The sequence below is a fragment of the Linepithema humile genome, chromosome 5, assembly GCF_040581485.1.
Source record: "Linepithema humile isolate Giens D197 chromosome 5, Lhum_UNIL_v1.0, whole genome shotgun sequence".
In the NCBI taxonomy this organism is placed as follows: domain Eukaryota; kingdom Metazoa; phylum Arthropoda; class Insecta; order Hymenoptera; family Formicidae; genus Linepithema; species Linepithema humile.
The window spans coordinates 29,394,555-29,411,003 of record NC_090132.1 but is presented as its reverse complement, the minus strand read 5'-3'; the positions used below and the strand labels follow the sequence as shown (position 1 = coordinate 29,411,003).

The 16,449-nt window shown below is 27.8% G+C and overlaps 2 protein-coding genes across 8 annotated transcripts in view; one reads left to right on the top strand and one right to left on the bottom strand.

Moving 5' to 3' along the window:
• The window catches only part of LOC105678120 (uncharacterized), a 143,812-nt gene that overhangs the window by 81,047 nt on the left and 46,316 nt on the right, over positions 1 to 16,449 (top strand). The gene's annotated exons all lie outside the window — the stretch shown is intronic.
• LOC105678116 (aminopeptidase Q-like) lies at positions 3,076 to 10,386 on the bottom strand. 2 transcript variants are annotated; one of them, XM_012377177.2, is made up of 11 exons: positions 9,920 to 10,386; positions 9,374 to 9,847; positions 8,453 to 8,612; positions 8,137 to 8,293; positions 7,818 to 7,893; positions 6,684 to 7,075; positions 5,391 to 5,659; positions 4,982 to 5,172; positions 4,518 to 4,847; positions 4,367 to 4,436; positions 3,085 to 3,717 (listed from the first exon to the last, which is right to left on the bottom strand). In XM_012377177.2, the coding sequence occupies exons 1-11, from the start codon at positions 10,384 to 10,386 to the stop codon at positions 3,595 to 3,597; spliced, it is 2,709 nt and encodes a 902-aa protein (XP_012232600.1). In that variant the 3' UTR covers positions 3,085 to 3,594. The 2 variants fall into 2 exon arrangements, with proteins under 2 accessions (XP_067212153.1, XP_012232600.1); XM_067356052.1 differs by lacking the exons at positions 4,367 to 4,436; positions 4,518 to 4,847 and having other exon boundaries at positions 3,076 to 3,717.

Here is a 16,449-nt window from a genome sequence, read left to right as displayed (position 1 = left end):
ATTTTATAGTAGTATTTAATATAATACATGTTTTCACGTGTTTCTTAAATATTTGATTTCCTTGATTCAGCCGCCAAAGAATCTATATGTAATATTAAAAAAATATGTAGGAAAATCATATCCTGTTATAATTTCGAAAGCTAGTGAAATCGTGACATGTTTTAAATACACTGATGCATGGGATATTTTTAATTTGACTGTGGCATACTTTAGATAAGATATCTGCTTTTCAATCGATCTGATTACATCTGATTACATCGTATCCATGCAAATTATGTGACTAAGCCGGTTTAGTGTAATTTTCTATGATCTCACTCTCTTCCTGTGTGGCAGGTCGAGACGATGCGACCATGAAATTAAACGCGCAAAGGCAAAATCACAAAATAACCGTCGTATTTAACAACATCCACACGCACAAGGTCGCTAATTACATTTCACTCGAGCATGGAATCGTTTGAGATTAATACTTAACGTAGCGAACATCCGTAACTCTGCCGGCGTGTGATGAGAAGATCCGATATGAAAGCGGAAGCTAACGCAGAATTCCTTAACACACAGACATAAAAATCCCATTAAGATATATCTTCACCGCGTGCCATTCGAGTAATAAAAATCTGGAATAGAATTTATATAAGTAATCTGAGAATTAAGAAAGATATACACACGCGTGTTTTTGCATTTTTGTATTATTAGAATTCGCAAACCGGTGTTGCAATCAGAGCCAAAGAAGCTGACGTCATCCGTAGTTCTTGCTTTTGCACATGACAATGTACTGCGTGATTTATGCGAGGCGTCTGATGCATCGCGCTGGAACTTGTTTGCGCAGAAGGCTGCGAAAGATCATGAGATCGTCGCAACAGTTAGCTAGTTGCTTCCAGTCGTTGCCTACTCGTGATAGAAATTGAATATGAAGAACGCAAAACGATTCTGATAAATATCTTCCGTCGGCTGCCTCGATGGTGTATAATTAAAAGACGGACTCTCGGTACTGCAGCGCAGTAACGCATCATTATCAAAGATCTCTTTATCGCGATAATTTCCACGTAATAGTGGCGAAAGGATATGTCGGAAGCTCACTACTAACTCAAAAGATAAAGAAAATAGAAGAATGTAATTTTCTCACATAGTAGCGAATGCACGCGAGACATTCTGTGTGAATTGCACGTCATAATCCTCGTTGCAAACGCAGCCCATCAATGCATTATAGAGGAAATCACCATTAATTGTTCGTTAGATGTCTTTTTATATGCGCTGTTAATCTTTTCGATCAACTGGACAGACTTTCTCCAACTCGGTATCAAGAGTTTCTCGTGCGAGATAAAAAGGTCCATTCTCTTCTTGGCCTTTTCTTCCTCGCTCCACACGGAAACGCATAGAATAAACAGATTTCCTCTCACCGATCAGTAATCGAGTATCGACACCGGCAGATTTATGAAACAGTCATGAGCTAATAAAAGTTATCGCCGCGATCATATGCACGCCGACTTAAGCGGCGCCAGCGCACTCCTTTCCGCTTGTCTGCTTATTAAGTTTGCGAGATCTCGTTGGAAACGACAGCCCGCTAAGTATATATCGCTTTGTAAGAATGAAATCACGAGTGTCTTAATTAATATGCTGATATATATCTTCTTTACGTTGCTCGCCATATGTGTTAAATATCTAGCGACGTATTTGACACTCTCGAGAGCTGCGTTAAATATCGACGGACGTATTAAGTAAATCAATATTAATTTTATAAAGATTAAAAAGAGCAATAGTTATTGATGCATGAAATTTTTATGCGTGAATATATTATAATATGTTTATCATAATTTTAATTTATATAACAATAATTTAATTTATATATAAAATTAATAGAGAATTACCTAAATTAGAAAATTAATAAAGAAATAATAACTGATAAATGACATAGTTTTAAAGTTTTGTCAAAAAGATTACTAAACTACTGCTTTATGTAAATCAAATATTTTCAGAATGTATGAAATTGCAAATAAAGTTTTGTTATTAATAAGTATAGTTATGTCGTATACATTATCTGAAAATTATACTATAAAAATTTAAAAAGTAATAATTTATTCAAGAAATTTCTAGAGCTGTAACTAAATATACATTTCATCCAGTACATCATTCTTTCTTTCGAATCCAATTTAATAGACAACAAAGCGACGCTAATTTAGAGTTCTCAAAAGGTCTTCTTCTGATCCGTTTAATTCAGTTTTAATTCATATGACCCATTCATATCCGTAAAATTCGCTTTTATCGCTTAATGAACTCTCTCATTATCGTACATTGCTCTTGCAATTACAATCGGCTAAATGTAGAAGGAATTTATCTTTCTTACTTCAGATGAATCATGTATAGCATTTGTTTTCTACAGAAAGACATTTGTGTGGCACAAATCGCTCTTACACACTCTTTATATGTATGAAAAAAAAACCTAAAAAGGTACATATATAAAATGTTTATTTCGCCTTAAAATGCTTTTCGGTTATTTGAAATTAGAAATCCAAAATATTTATATTATTTAATATTTATGAATGTCAAATATTTTTTAAATGTTTAAGTCCATACCTTTATATTTATACAAGTATTAGATTTCTATTTATAAAAAAATTTATAAGCTTAATATGTAAAAATTGTGGTAAAAATTTCGTAATCTTTTTATTAAATACCTACTTAAAAATAAAACATATACATATATAAATAAAAAATATATATATTTATGCAGTACTTAAAATTAAACATAATAGTATATAAAATAGCAAAAAAAGAGAAAGGAAGAAGAAAAACAAGAAAAACAATCATTATAAAATTTTTGCAAATAAATATGTCACAAATATAAATAAACAATAAAAAATATTTTTTGCAATAACATATTCCAACTAATTTATTTTATAAAAAAGTACACACTTGCGATTTATAAATATTAATTACTCTTAATATTTACAAGGCGTCAATTTAAACTTATCTTTTTATTTTATTTATATCAATTTATCAATATTGTAACCTTATATTACTTAAACCTATTAAAAATGAGATTAATATTTAACTAAATCATTCTGCTTTATGATTTAATTTGTAAATGTCCATTTTGTTGTGTGCATAACATTGCTTTTTCAAAGTATTAATAATTTTTATTTTCTTTTATTTATTCCATTACTTTCTACATTGCTATAACTTTGGTATATACTATATACATTGCTATATGCTTTGTCTTTTACAAATTCAATTGTTTGGCTATTTATTTTTGTATTTTCAAGCTTACAATACGCGTAATATTAGCCCAATGTTGACAGCTGGATTTGCGATACTTGATAACAGTAAAGAACCAGTATTAACTAACTAACTAATATAAAATACATGTATATTAGTTCTAAGTAATATATCATGCCTCTATTAGCGATACAAAGTTTGCCAGTCGGAATAATAGTAACAACATTTTAATAGTGTTAAGTGCCAGAAATGGCATGCAGTGTTGAACCAATAATGGCTCGTATAACGGCCATGAATAAATCATAGTTTCATGCAAACTTTGGACTGATTGAACACAGACTCCTTTTACTTTGTTGTTGAAAGAGATCAGTTGTTGTCACGTTAACTGAGCGATCCATAGTTTGTGATTCGCCTTGCGAGATCCAAATTTCTTTTCTTAATTTTATGTTTAACAGCATCGATTAACCTCTTTTCTTTCAGATAAGTTGTCGCAAAGATATGTACCTAAAACAAATTATTTTGACAAAATCAATGAATGTAAAGTTTTTTTACCATACAGTCTACAACAGCATAATTTGCTGCGTTCAGCGTAATTGGATCAGATATATTATATACAGGGTGTTTTATAAGGTCCGTGCCAATGCTCGTGTACGGATAGAGTGCGGTAAACTGAATAGAAAACTCCTTTACCATTTTGCAATTTTCGCAATAGTAATTGAGATACTAATTAAAAGGAATTGACGAATAATCGCGCGTTGATCGCGGCTAGATCGTAGGCTGTACGCTCTAGGCGTGACAGCAATGAGAATCGCATGGTAACGAAAAATAACAACGCATATCACTCTTGCTCTCGCTACGTGTTATTTTTCGTTGCCATGCGATCCTCGTTGTTGTCACGTTTAGAGTGTACAGCCCACGATCTAGCTACGCGCAACGCGCGATTATTCGTCAATTCCTTTTAATTAATATCTCAATTACAATTGCGAAAATTGCAAAACGATAAAGGACTTTTCTATTCAGTTTACCGCACTCTATTCGCACACGAGCGTTGGCACGGACATTATGAAACACCTTGTATGTAGCAAATTACATATAAATAAGCTCAATGTTGAAAAGTCAAGAAATGAAAGTATTATTTGAATTGAAAACATACATCTTGTAATTGGTCTCTGGAATGCACATGTGTAATACTGATAATTAATATTGCAACTATATCAACATCCCTAAAATCAAAGTAACAGATTTAATATGCATATCTAATAATTACAAATACAAGAATATAAATCAACAGAAAAATTCATTACCAATTTTTACTTAATACGAATTGTCTGGTTCTTAAACTTAATTCCAATATGAAATAAAACACTGTCCAGTTCCTTACATGCTTAGCGACAGTAAGAAGAACTATATTAACACTTAGTTCTTGTTCTTGAATAAAATATTTATACTCTCCAGTTAATCTTAATGTTTGATTTAAATAAGAGGTAATAATGAAAGGATCTTTACAGCAAGTTAAGTAATCTAAAATTCTGTTATCAGATGTTGTCGTCCATTTTTCCCGTACATAGTTCCAAACGGTGTAGTTTGCTAACATTAAACCATTACAATATTTCCATTCTATCCATGTCAACCGACTGCGTTAGCAGAAAAAAATATTTTATACAAACAAATAACTTATGTATATCAGTGATAAAATAGTTTCTCAAGTTTAATGCAATAATGCAACAAAATTTTTTCATACAAATATTATGGTTTTAAAACAACTTACTTGTCTTGTACAGGATTTTCAAGATCTTTTATCAGTTGTAAAGTGGCTGTTTCCCTGCATTGAGCAGCATCGATAATACATGCCCATTTTGCGGCTTCCTCTCTTAAACATTTAGTAAGATCGCTTTCGTTCGGTTTTTCATCATATCCTATTATTTGCAAAACTCCATTCAATATTTTTTTCATATTTTCCTGAAAATTGATAAATAACTTGAATTTGAATTCTATTGTCGTAAAAATGTGTACGTACACATATATACATATATCACATATATGTATGTACTCATATATACATACGTACGTACACAAATATACATAAATCACATATATGTACACATATTTATTTAATTTTTTTTATGTAGAGTGTTCAAATACATAACTTTTTCTTATAGAAATTAGCCATTACCTACCGTTATGGGTGGAGCATGATCAAATGAATAGGCACAAGCCATGTATTCAAAAGCTTTAATCATGGGATACCATGCTACGTAATTCGTATTTTCTGACAGAAAGCTTACGATATTCCAAAACATCTTTAAACTGAGTCGGCGATGTATGAGAAAGTAAAACGCATCATCTATGACTTGGGCTTGATTGAGAACATGTACTGTATAATTTTTTCTCAAGCACTGCGCAAGTCTAAGCCAGCCCTCAGAATTATAATTAACACGATAATATCCTGTTATATAAGAAATTGATACTTTTATCTATAGATTCTCTGATAGAATTTATCAAAAAATAGTTTCTAACAATGTTTTTTTCCAAATATTTTTTAAAATAATTTATATTTTAATAAAATATTTTAATCACTTTGTTCCAAATATGTGAGATTTCTTGCAAATCACATTAATGCTATAATTTTTAATTATTATTTTATTAATCTTGGGGATTTAAAGTGCACCGTGAAAATTTCCCAATCGTTAAAAAGCTGTGACTATATGTACATACGAGGCATCTATTGGGCATCTTAAATTTCTCATCTGTTTTTGATAATATGAAAATATGTCAAAGGAAAATATTATTTGTTGGAGAGAGACAAATATTATGTTAAACAAAAAATTTTTCTTAAGTTATATTTTTTAAGGTTATAAAGTCATAGATCATTTTTAAATGGGATTATATGTTTTTATCATCACATTGTGATGGCTGAGATATCAAAACTCTCTATACATATGATTATGCAATACGAGAATACAGAAAAAAAACTGATGACTTTTCTGACGTTCTTTTGTATTATCAAAAATAAGTGTGATATTTAAAATACTCAAGTTAGGTGGAACACTTTTTATACACATAATTATTATCAATTGATTGATTTATTTAACCGTGTTTCGACAACTTTGCGTTCTATGTGTACTTTTATTATGTTTTTTTAACGTTTCGCTGAAATTGTACCTCTCACTAAATATGGCCAAAATAAATGGGCTGAAACGTTTGTTCTAACTAATTTTTTTTTAATGACACTTTACTGAGCAAATAATACCTGGCTCTGGGCTTATGTAGCTATTAAATATAATGTTATAATTTTATTATTTAGAAAACCCAATTAGACATTTTTATTATTAATAACATAATCATCAGTTTAAAATAAAATTCAAAATTAATCTTAATTAGCAGAACATAAAAAAGACAAAATCAGAATGCTGCATAATCTTAGTTACACAAATTAAACATTGAGGCATAATAAATTTAATATTGTATACCTGTTTGTTTCACATTGACTATAAGGCAATAATTTTCATCAACCACATTAAATACATTTTCAACATTTATAATTGTACTATATTGCGGTGATAGCAAAACTTGTACGCCAATAGAATTACCAACTTTTCTTTGTATAATCGAAAATGTTACAAATGCGGGAAGTTGTTCTATGTCTTTGTCGATATATTGAGAACTGAGATATGAGATTGATATCGTATGATATGTTGCGTTTAATGTCACATACAGTACAGGATAATAATTGTTTTTTATCCAAATATCTATATATTTTTTTACAGTAAAAGATATTTGATCAGAAATCTTAGTATGATTTAAATAAATTTGAATTATGTGCCATAAATTATCGGTTTTTACCGCATTTGTCTGATTATATCTGTAAAATAGAAATTTTTTTAAGACCATACACCATTCAAATTTTTACTTTCAAACACAAAATTATAATTATTAGTATATTAAAATATTAATTTACATGTTGATACAAGTAAATCAACAGTAATATTTATATGTATATATATTTTTTTCATTTGGAAAGTCTTTCTTAACTAGCCTTATATTTAGGTTTGGATTAAATTTGCTCTCAATAAAATTGCAGACAAAGATCACAATTTATCGAAATATCTTATTTGTTTATATTTACAGTTATGTTTTTGTAATTTCAAAATATATTAATAAACTCCAAATGTCACTTATATACAATATAATGTTTCTTATTTATCTACAGTTTTTAATATTGGTTTCCAAAATAATTATCATTAATTTGTTACAACCTTAAAAATCGATTGTATTATTTACATTAATAAATATAATACTTTAATTTGAAAAATCAACTATATGTTGCTTAAAATTTTAAACGGAGATAATTTGACAGGTTTTAAAAAAATTTGATTTAATATTTAAAAACAATGAATATTATTTTATTCATTTTAAAGAAAATATAGTTAGTTTTAGAAATGTACAACAAGTTATTTGTTATTTTGTAGATAACAGATGGTTCGACAACTTTGAAATGATCTTATATCTTATACCATACCCTATCATAGTAAAATTGAAGAATGTCATTTTTGTTCAATATTTAATTTTGTTACGTAATTATTATGTCGTGAAATATTACTCACCTATCAGCATACGCGCGGATACTATACCACATGTTTTCTTCTAGGATATGTTGCAATATATACCATAAAACGGGTGCTGTATCAATTAAAATTATGGAGTATTTATTACATACTTTAAAATGTTTTTTAATCGTAATAATAATATATTTTTATAATAGGTTTATAAAAAGTTGGTAAACAAATAAATTCTATTTTAATCGGTTTGTAGTTATATTTTTCCATACTTCTTTTTATTTATAATTTTATGTATAAATATTATCAATATTTTTAAATTATATTAATCAAGCATTTTTCTTTAAATATTTTAATTTAAACTTACGTTTGATGTAATTAAGAAAAGTCTTATTCATTTTAAAGTCTAAGCCATTATTGTTGTGCAATGTAGAATTATAGTTATAAGAAGGATTATCAAAGCGAAGAGACTCTTGTAGTACTTGGACAACAAATAAATCATGAATGTAAGATATCGACGGAATCTGAAAAATTTGATAAGTTTGAATATTTAAATGCACGGTATATTTGCATTATAAATATGAATTAAGAGTTGGTAATGGCTGCTACTAAATTTTTTTTTATTTTTTTTTCAATAAAATATTAATTTGTAATATATCAATAAGAAAGGAATATGAAACAACCTTTCTCAAGATATATGCTGCAAAGTATGTAGTAAAACCTTCTATTGGCCAAGACAAATAATCGTTCCAAAGAGATATAACTTGACGTGTTAGTAAGTTAGCCACTTCTATTTTGCGTGCAATGGAATGTAATTGTTTAATGTAAGTAATATCTTCTTCTCTGAAAATGATTTTTAAGTATTAAAATTATCCTAAAATATTGCTAGAATTGCTGCAATTTAATAAATTTGTATATTGTAGATATAATACAAGTTATTACAAAATTAGATGGACTTGAGTACTGATTTGTTAAATTATTTTTTTCAAAAAAAGTAAATAAACATTTAACAATTTCAGATTGAAAATTTAAAAAATTTTTAAATTAATTTTTAATATTATAACAAAGAGAAATAAAGTTACACTTTAGCAATCATGTATTTTCATATATATTTAACAAACAATATATTTTTATGTGTTTCTAAAAATAACATTCTAATAACTGTGTGTTTTTTCACTAACATGGTCACACATTTAGATTATTTTAGAAAAAGGAGAACTATTTCAAACATTTTTGAATAAATAACATCACGAGTAAAAGACTGCATAAGTATCAAATTAAGAAAGTTTATATTTTTCTATATTTCTGATGCAATGAATAATATTTAACACTTGTTTTATTTATACAAGGAAAACATACAATTTCCATATTTTACCTATTAAAATCTAAATTAAAATCTCATTTGAGGTAAAAAATATTATTTTAATTTTCTGTTTATAGTAAAAGTAAGAATTCTTTTTTATGGTGCAATGCAAGTGATAGTTATTAATTGGCTTCTTCATATAAAAATACTTAATATTTTTATTTCTAAAATATTATAGATAACTTTATTTTTTAAATTTAATTTTAAATGTTATCTTTAATAACTAATAACTGCATACTACCTGTGTAAAATGAGTCCCCATGTCTCAATGTTCCTATGATGCGTATCCCAAATTGCAATGTAATCTATTTTTGGTATTTTCATCTGACTTCTTTCATTCAAAAAATGGAATATCTCTTCAGTGATGAGTTGTGCAAATCCGACATGGTGTGTAAATCCTATATTGTGTGTCATGTTTTTTCTACACCAAATTGTGACACGAGCAGGCAAAGTTTGCGATTGGAGAAAAATATTAGTAAATGTGGTTATCACAATCGTTAAACTTTGAATGGGCATAAAAGGCGACTTGTGAAAATGTGTCCATATCATGTTACTTTCATCTATATATTCTTCTCTATTTATCAACATATTCGATAGGGCTGTAAACCATTTGTTATGCATAATAGAAATGTTAAGGGTGCTCTCGAACGCTGGTTTGTCCCAACATGGAAATATTTGTTGGGCTCTTATTATCTCAACACCAGTTTCTGTTAATCTGTTTTATTTTATAATGGTTTATATAAAATTTTTATCATATTTCGTCTGAAAATTAATTATTTAAACTTACACTTTTTTACCTGTGTCTTCTTTGTATCCGAAAAAAATTTCATCAAATATGTTGCGGAAATATATCATGTGTAAGATATATGTTCCAGGAAGTAAAATATTTACAGATAGTTTGGTGAAGTCAATATAAATGTGCGTTTCATTAATAAATGAATATCTTGGTACGTGTATCATCCTATTGCCATCATTGCTAGTGAAGTCAATTTTATATATCCCGAAATTTATTGAAGGTATACTTATATTCATCATTGGACGTGTAATATTGATGGTAATATTGCATTCACCGTGCAAGATATTTCTATTAATGTCAAGTTCTATGTTGACATCATAATGCATTGGTACTAAACCAGCATAACTCAGCAAATGGAGATTAACTTCAGTGTCACTTTTTACAAATTGTGGAATAGAGAAAAATGTAATCACAATAAATATTAGTTTGATATTTAATGAAATATTCCTTAATGCCATACTTAGTTCCGTTTACAGCATCTAGAAAAAACAGTTTTTATGTCGTAAAAACATACATATTTGCGACACATAGTACTTTATTTCTGCATCATGAAAGAAAGTATATATAATAACGAGTGTAGCTATTCATACTAAAAGATATTATGAAAAATGTGTAAAACATGAAGATATATTATTTTTAGTATTAACAAAACATAATTTTAACTACAAGAGGTTTCATAGGTTCTTACGAAAATTATAATTTACCAAGAAATTTTTTTAAATATAAAACTAAAAAAAATTAAAATGTATAAAATTTGTGTAATATTGAAACACTAAAAACGTTAATTTTATTGTTATTAAGAATCATGTTTTTAAGATTATCAAAATAATTATTGGTTGTTTTACTGTAACCATTATATATAATTATTAATTATTTTATATTACTAATATTACGTCGCGCTTACTTATATTTGATTATAATCATTTTATGAAAGCATATATGAGATAAGTTACGCTGAAGAATTCAGAATAAGAAAAAAAAATTCATAATGTCATTGAAATACATTTTTTTTTAATATACTGTTACGCCTGTGCTTTTTGCCGCTGATGCTGTGTGTTACAGCTAACAAACCGATCGATATTATCGATTGGTGCAATGTCATATGGCATTTGTAAATATACAAGAGTTGTTTTTATATTTGTTGTCAAGACGATATCGATTAGCAGTTTAAAGGATCTCTATGACAGTTTGTAAACAAGCTGTCATATGTCAGATTTTTGGTAGCTGTCTGCTCGGGCGGACGTATATGACAGCTCCGATCTTTCAATCTTATTTTTGGTTATTTATTGTATGAGTTACTGTTGAGTTACTGTTCTTATTAAAGTGTTCTCTGTTTTATTGAAACATTGTGTTGTGTTCTTTAATTTCGCGAGTTCCGTTGACGCGTGTGATATCTCGTTCTGCGGGCGCAACAATACATTTACAGAAAACATGTAAATATGCTACATTTTAATCGTAGCATATCTACTTTCATAGATGGGCTGTTGCAAGATTAAAATTCTTTTCAAACATATCTTATGTGGAAGCAAGCGATTTATCGATCGACAAAAGCAATTTTATTTATATTTTTTTTACTGTTTTATCAGCAAACTGAATGAAATAAATTATAGACGTTAATAGACTTTTTTTATCACACTTAGTGCGGCACGTATGTTTTTCTTTAACTACAAAAGTTAACATTTGCTATTTCTTTACTGTGCATATGTTTAATATATGCGCACACTCGCAGTAAAAGTGGCACATGTAAAGAAAATAAATTGTTCAGGAGAGAGGAAAGAAGGAATTGCGTTGATAATAACGTTTTTTATTAATAACATTATGAATTAGTTTTTATCTCAAATAATGTCGCAAATTATTAATCGTTTAAAGCTTGATATTACGGAAAATAATTTCACATGTCTATGCTAAAACAATAATTTTAAAATTAATTATTTACGGCAGTATTAAACATAAAGGATTCACGCGGTATTTGAATTCAATGTCTATCACTTACTTTTCTGATTGAAGGCCAATGTCTTTAGAATACAATCCGCATATAAAGCAATAATCGAAAAATTTTGACTTTTAACACTTTTCTTGTGGGTATACTTGTATACTTACTTACGATATGTATACTCGTATTACACAAAATATATCATTAAAACTTTTTGTTAAATTACAACGATAAGAGAGGAAAAAAATAGGGCGAAAAGATTAAGAAGGAACAGTAGACACAAGAGAATAACAAGATAGAGAAGGATACAAAGGCAAGGTTAATCTTTGAAAGAGAGCGTTACGTTCCAATGTATGAGAAATTGTATGTTAGAGAAAGCATAGTATATAGCAGAAATGTGTAATATATGCGATGTAAGTAAGGCAATTCATGAAACTAAGGATTTCTGTAATGTACGACGTGTATTTAATAAATAAATTTTATGTTTGAGATATCATTTTACATGTGATAATTGATTGTTACGTATATCTCAGTTGATTTATTATTAGTATAAAAGAAATAAAAAGAAATTTAAAAAAGCGTTAAAATTTTTATTAATGCTGAAAAAATTATGTCAATTTTGAATTTATTGATAAAATTAACTGCTAAAATCAATGTTGATTTTGAATTTAACCAAATTAATAAATTAAAATTGTACACAGTTAGTTAGAAATATTTAGTTTGTCGATACTTACCTATATTTATGAAAATTGTTAACAAATTACACTTTGTAACAACAGTATGCAAACTAGTACTATTTTGAATCGCGTGTATTAAATTTATTTGAACCGATCGAATCACGATGTGACTGTTTTGAGCAATCTCTTCATACTAACAATGAGGAGGATACAGTTGATCAAGCGACATGGCGAGCTTGCGCGTAGCGCAAGGAAGGACCGATATGATAAACACATATTGTTATACACTTATACTTATATTATCATCTATAAGATATTAAAAATATTGAAATATTTTACTTATTAAAAAAAACTTTTGTGTATTTTATTTGCATTATTTTAGAAAAAATATATCGGAACATAACGCCAATCAAAATTATCTTCTTAATGACTAGAAAAATAAAAAATTGTTTTATATTGTATTTCATACAAAAAATGTATTATTTAATTATTACAGTACTGATGACAATAGAAATTAAAATAATGTTTAACGCTAGAAAATTTGACATCTTACTACAATGAATCACATGTTAACATAATGTTAATTAATATCTCATGTTTAGTATTAATACAATTAATATCTCACGTTTATATTAATACAAGCGAATATTATGTTATACTAATATATTGTACTACTCACTGTAATATATTAAATATACTAAATATAGTATACTTCCACTTTTCTTAAGAAATGAACTGTCAAAGTATGTAACATTCGCAATGACATCCACTCGATAACAACGCACAGCGCGCATTGAGGTAGTCATTCAGCATCAGAAAAAGTGACAATAATAAAATATTATCTTGCCCTTTTTAAAGAGTGAATTCTTAAATATAAAAGTACAATTTATTGCATATTTGTATAAAAAAATAAGTAGAAGATTAATGTGCGTGATAATTATTTTTTCGCTGTTATAATTTGAATGTACTTTGTTAAAAATCAACTTGTGTGCAACTCTGCTGCAGCGCATCATGCCGGTGAGTCAATTTAACTTGTTTTATTTTAATGTCATTTAAAAAAATAGATTTTAAAATAATGTAAAATATACAAAATAGAAAATATACAAAAGTTTCAGACTAGCAGTATTACGTTAATCACAGATTTCTGAAACTTCTTATATAGTAATGATATAGAAATTAATATGCGACGTGCCTAAGCGCGTAAATTTATGATAATTTGATTAATCAAGGTTTAAACACTTTTCATTTAAAAAATTAGTGCAATTTCGACATTTTGGCATAAAAATGTTTATCTTTAAATGACCTTAGAATTCTTCTATAAAGCGTAATATTTGGTCTCACAGCCGGATTTAAAGAAGTGGGGGCCCCGGAACGGCTGAATCGTTGATTCGTAAGAGATCAAAATCATTGAAAACTCATTTAAAAATTTGTCAATTTAAAAAAGTTGGAAATACATATTTTAATATTATTACAACAAATAGTTATAATATATTTAATGATGCAAACTGCAATGTTTGCGAAACTCTGGCATCCAAAATGCACATCGCGGTCATCATCTGGAAACCAATGGCGTATATTTAAAAAATATTTGATACATTTTCAAAACATATGTCAAATATACAAATATAGATTTTTTAACCAAATTTTCTTTTTAATCAAGTTTTGTTTGTGGGGGTCCCCAATTTGTGGAGGTTCCTGGGAGGTCGCCCTGTCCGCCCACCCACAAATTCGGCACTAGTTGGGCTGGTATATTTTGTATATGTGATATGCATATGTAAAATATTTTCAATCATCTTGAAATGCTTTTTGATTATTTACAATCAGTATTTTAAAATATTGATTTATAGTTATTTAATATAGTTATTTAATATTTATGAATGTTACATATTTTCTATATGTTTAAATCGATAATTTTTTATATTTATACAAGTATTAGATTTTTATTTATAAAATAATTTATGAAAGTTTAACATGTAAAAAATTTTGGTAAAAATTTTACTTTTTTTTTAAATGTCTACTTAAAAGCAAATATGAATTGTATATTTCTATGCAGTATTTGAAATTAAATATAATATTATATAATGTGGCAAACGAAAGAAAGAGTCCGAAAAAATTGGAAATATTATTTTCCGCAATAATATATTTCAACTAATTTATTGAATAATAATGTACACTCGAGATTTATAAATATTTATTACTTTTAACCTTCCAATGCGCCAATTTTATTCCCACTTTTTTATTTATTTACATTTATCAATGTTGTTCGTCACTTGAACCTATTAAAAATTGTATTAATATTTAACTAAATCATTCTGCTTTATGATTCAATTTGTAAATGTCCATTTTGTTGTGTGCATAACATTGCTTTTTCAAAATATTAATAATTTTTACTTTTTTTTATTTATTCTATAACTTATTTATCTATAACTTATCTATTATAATAACTTATCTATTCTATAACTTTCTACATTGCTATAACTTTAGCTATATACTATTTACATTGTTATATGCTTTGTCTTTTACAAATTGTTTGGCTATTAATTTTCGTATTTTCAAGCTTATAATACGCGTAATATTAGCCTAATGCTGGCAGCTGGATTTGCGATACTGGACAACAGTAAATAATTAGTATTAAGTAACTAACTAATATAAAATACATGTATATTAGTTCTAAGTAATATATCATGCCTCTATTAGCGATATATAGTTTGCCAGTCGGAATAATAGTAACAACATTTTAATAGTGTTAAATGCCAGAAATGGCATGCAGTGTTGACCCAATAATGGCTCGTATAACGGCCATGAATAAATTATAGTTTCATGCAAACTTTGGACTGATTGAACACAGACTCCTTTTACTTTGTTGTTGAAAGAGATCAGTTGTTGTCACGTTGACTGAGCGATCCATAGTTTGTGATTCGCCTTGCGATATCCAAATTTCTTTTCTTAATTTTATTTTTAACAGCATCAATTAGCCTTTTTTCTTTCAGATAAATTGTCGCAAAGATATGTACCTAAAACAAATTATTTTGACAAAATCAATGAATGTAAAGTTTCTTTACCATACAGTCTATAACAGCATAATTTGCTGCGTTCAGCGTAATTGGGTCAGATATATTATATATGTAACAAATCACATATGAATAAGCTCAATGTTGAAAAATCAAGAAATGAAAGTATTATTTGAATTGAAAACATACATCTTGTAATTGGTCTCTGGAATGCACATGTGTAATACTGATAATTAATATTGCAACTATATCAACATCCCTAAAATCAAAGTAACAGATTTAATATGCATATCTAATAATTACAAATACAAGAATATAAATCAACAGAAAAATTCATTACCAATTTCCACTTAATACGAATTGTCTGGTTCTTAAACTTAATTCCAATATGAAATAAAACACTGTCCAGTTCCTTACATGCTTAGCGACAGTAAGAAGAACTATATTAACACTTAGTTCTTGTTCTTGAATAAAATATTTATACTCTCCAGTTAATCTTAATGTTTGATTTAAATAAGAGGTAATAATGAAAGGATCTTTACAGCAAGTTAAGTAATCTAAAATTCTGTTATCAGATGTTGTCGTCCATTTTTCCCGTACATAGTTCCAAACGGTGTAGTTTGCTAACATTAAACCATTACAATATTTCCATTCTATCCATGTCAACCGACTGCGTTAGCAGAAAAAAATATTTTATACAAACAAATAACTTATGTATATCAATGATAAAATAGTTTCTCAAGTTTAATGCAATAATGCAACAAAATTTTTTTATATATATATTGTGGTTTTAAAACAACTTACTTGTCTTGTACAGGATTTTCAAGATCTTTTATCAGTTGTAAAGTGGCTGTTTCTCTGCATTGAGCAGCATCGATAATACATGCCCATTTTGCGGCT

Coding starts and splice junctions, on each gene's coding strand:
- LOC105678116 (XM_012377177.2), bottom strand. CDS start 10,386: ATGGCATTAAGGAATATTTCATTAAATATCAAACTAATATTTATTGTG. Junction 8,613..9,373: donor TGGGGACTCATTTTACACAG/GTAGTATGCAGT, acceptor AATCATTTTCAG/AGAAGAAGATATTACTTACA. Junction 7,894..8,136: donor TTTTCTTAATTACATCAAAC/GTAAGTTTAAAT, acceptor TAATTGATACAG/CACCCGTTTTATGGTATATA.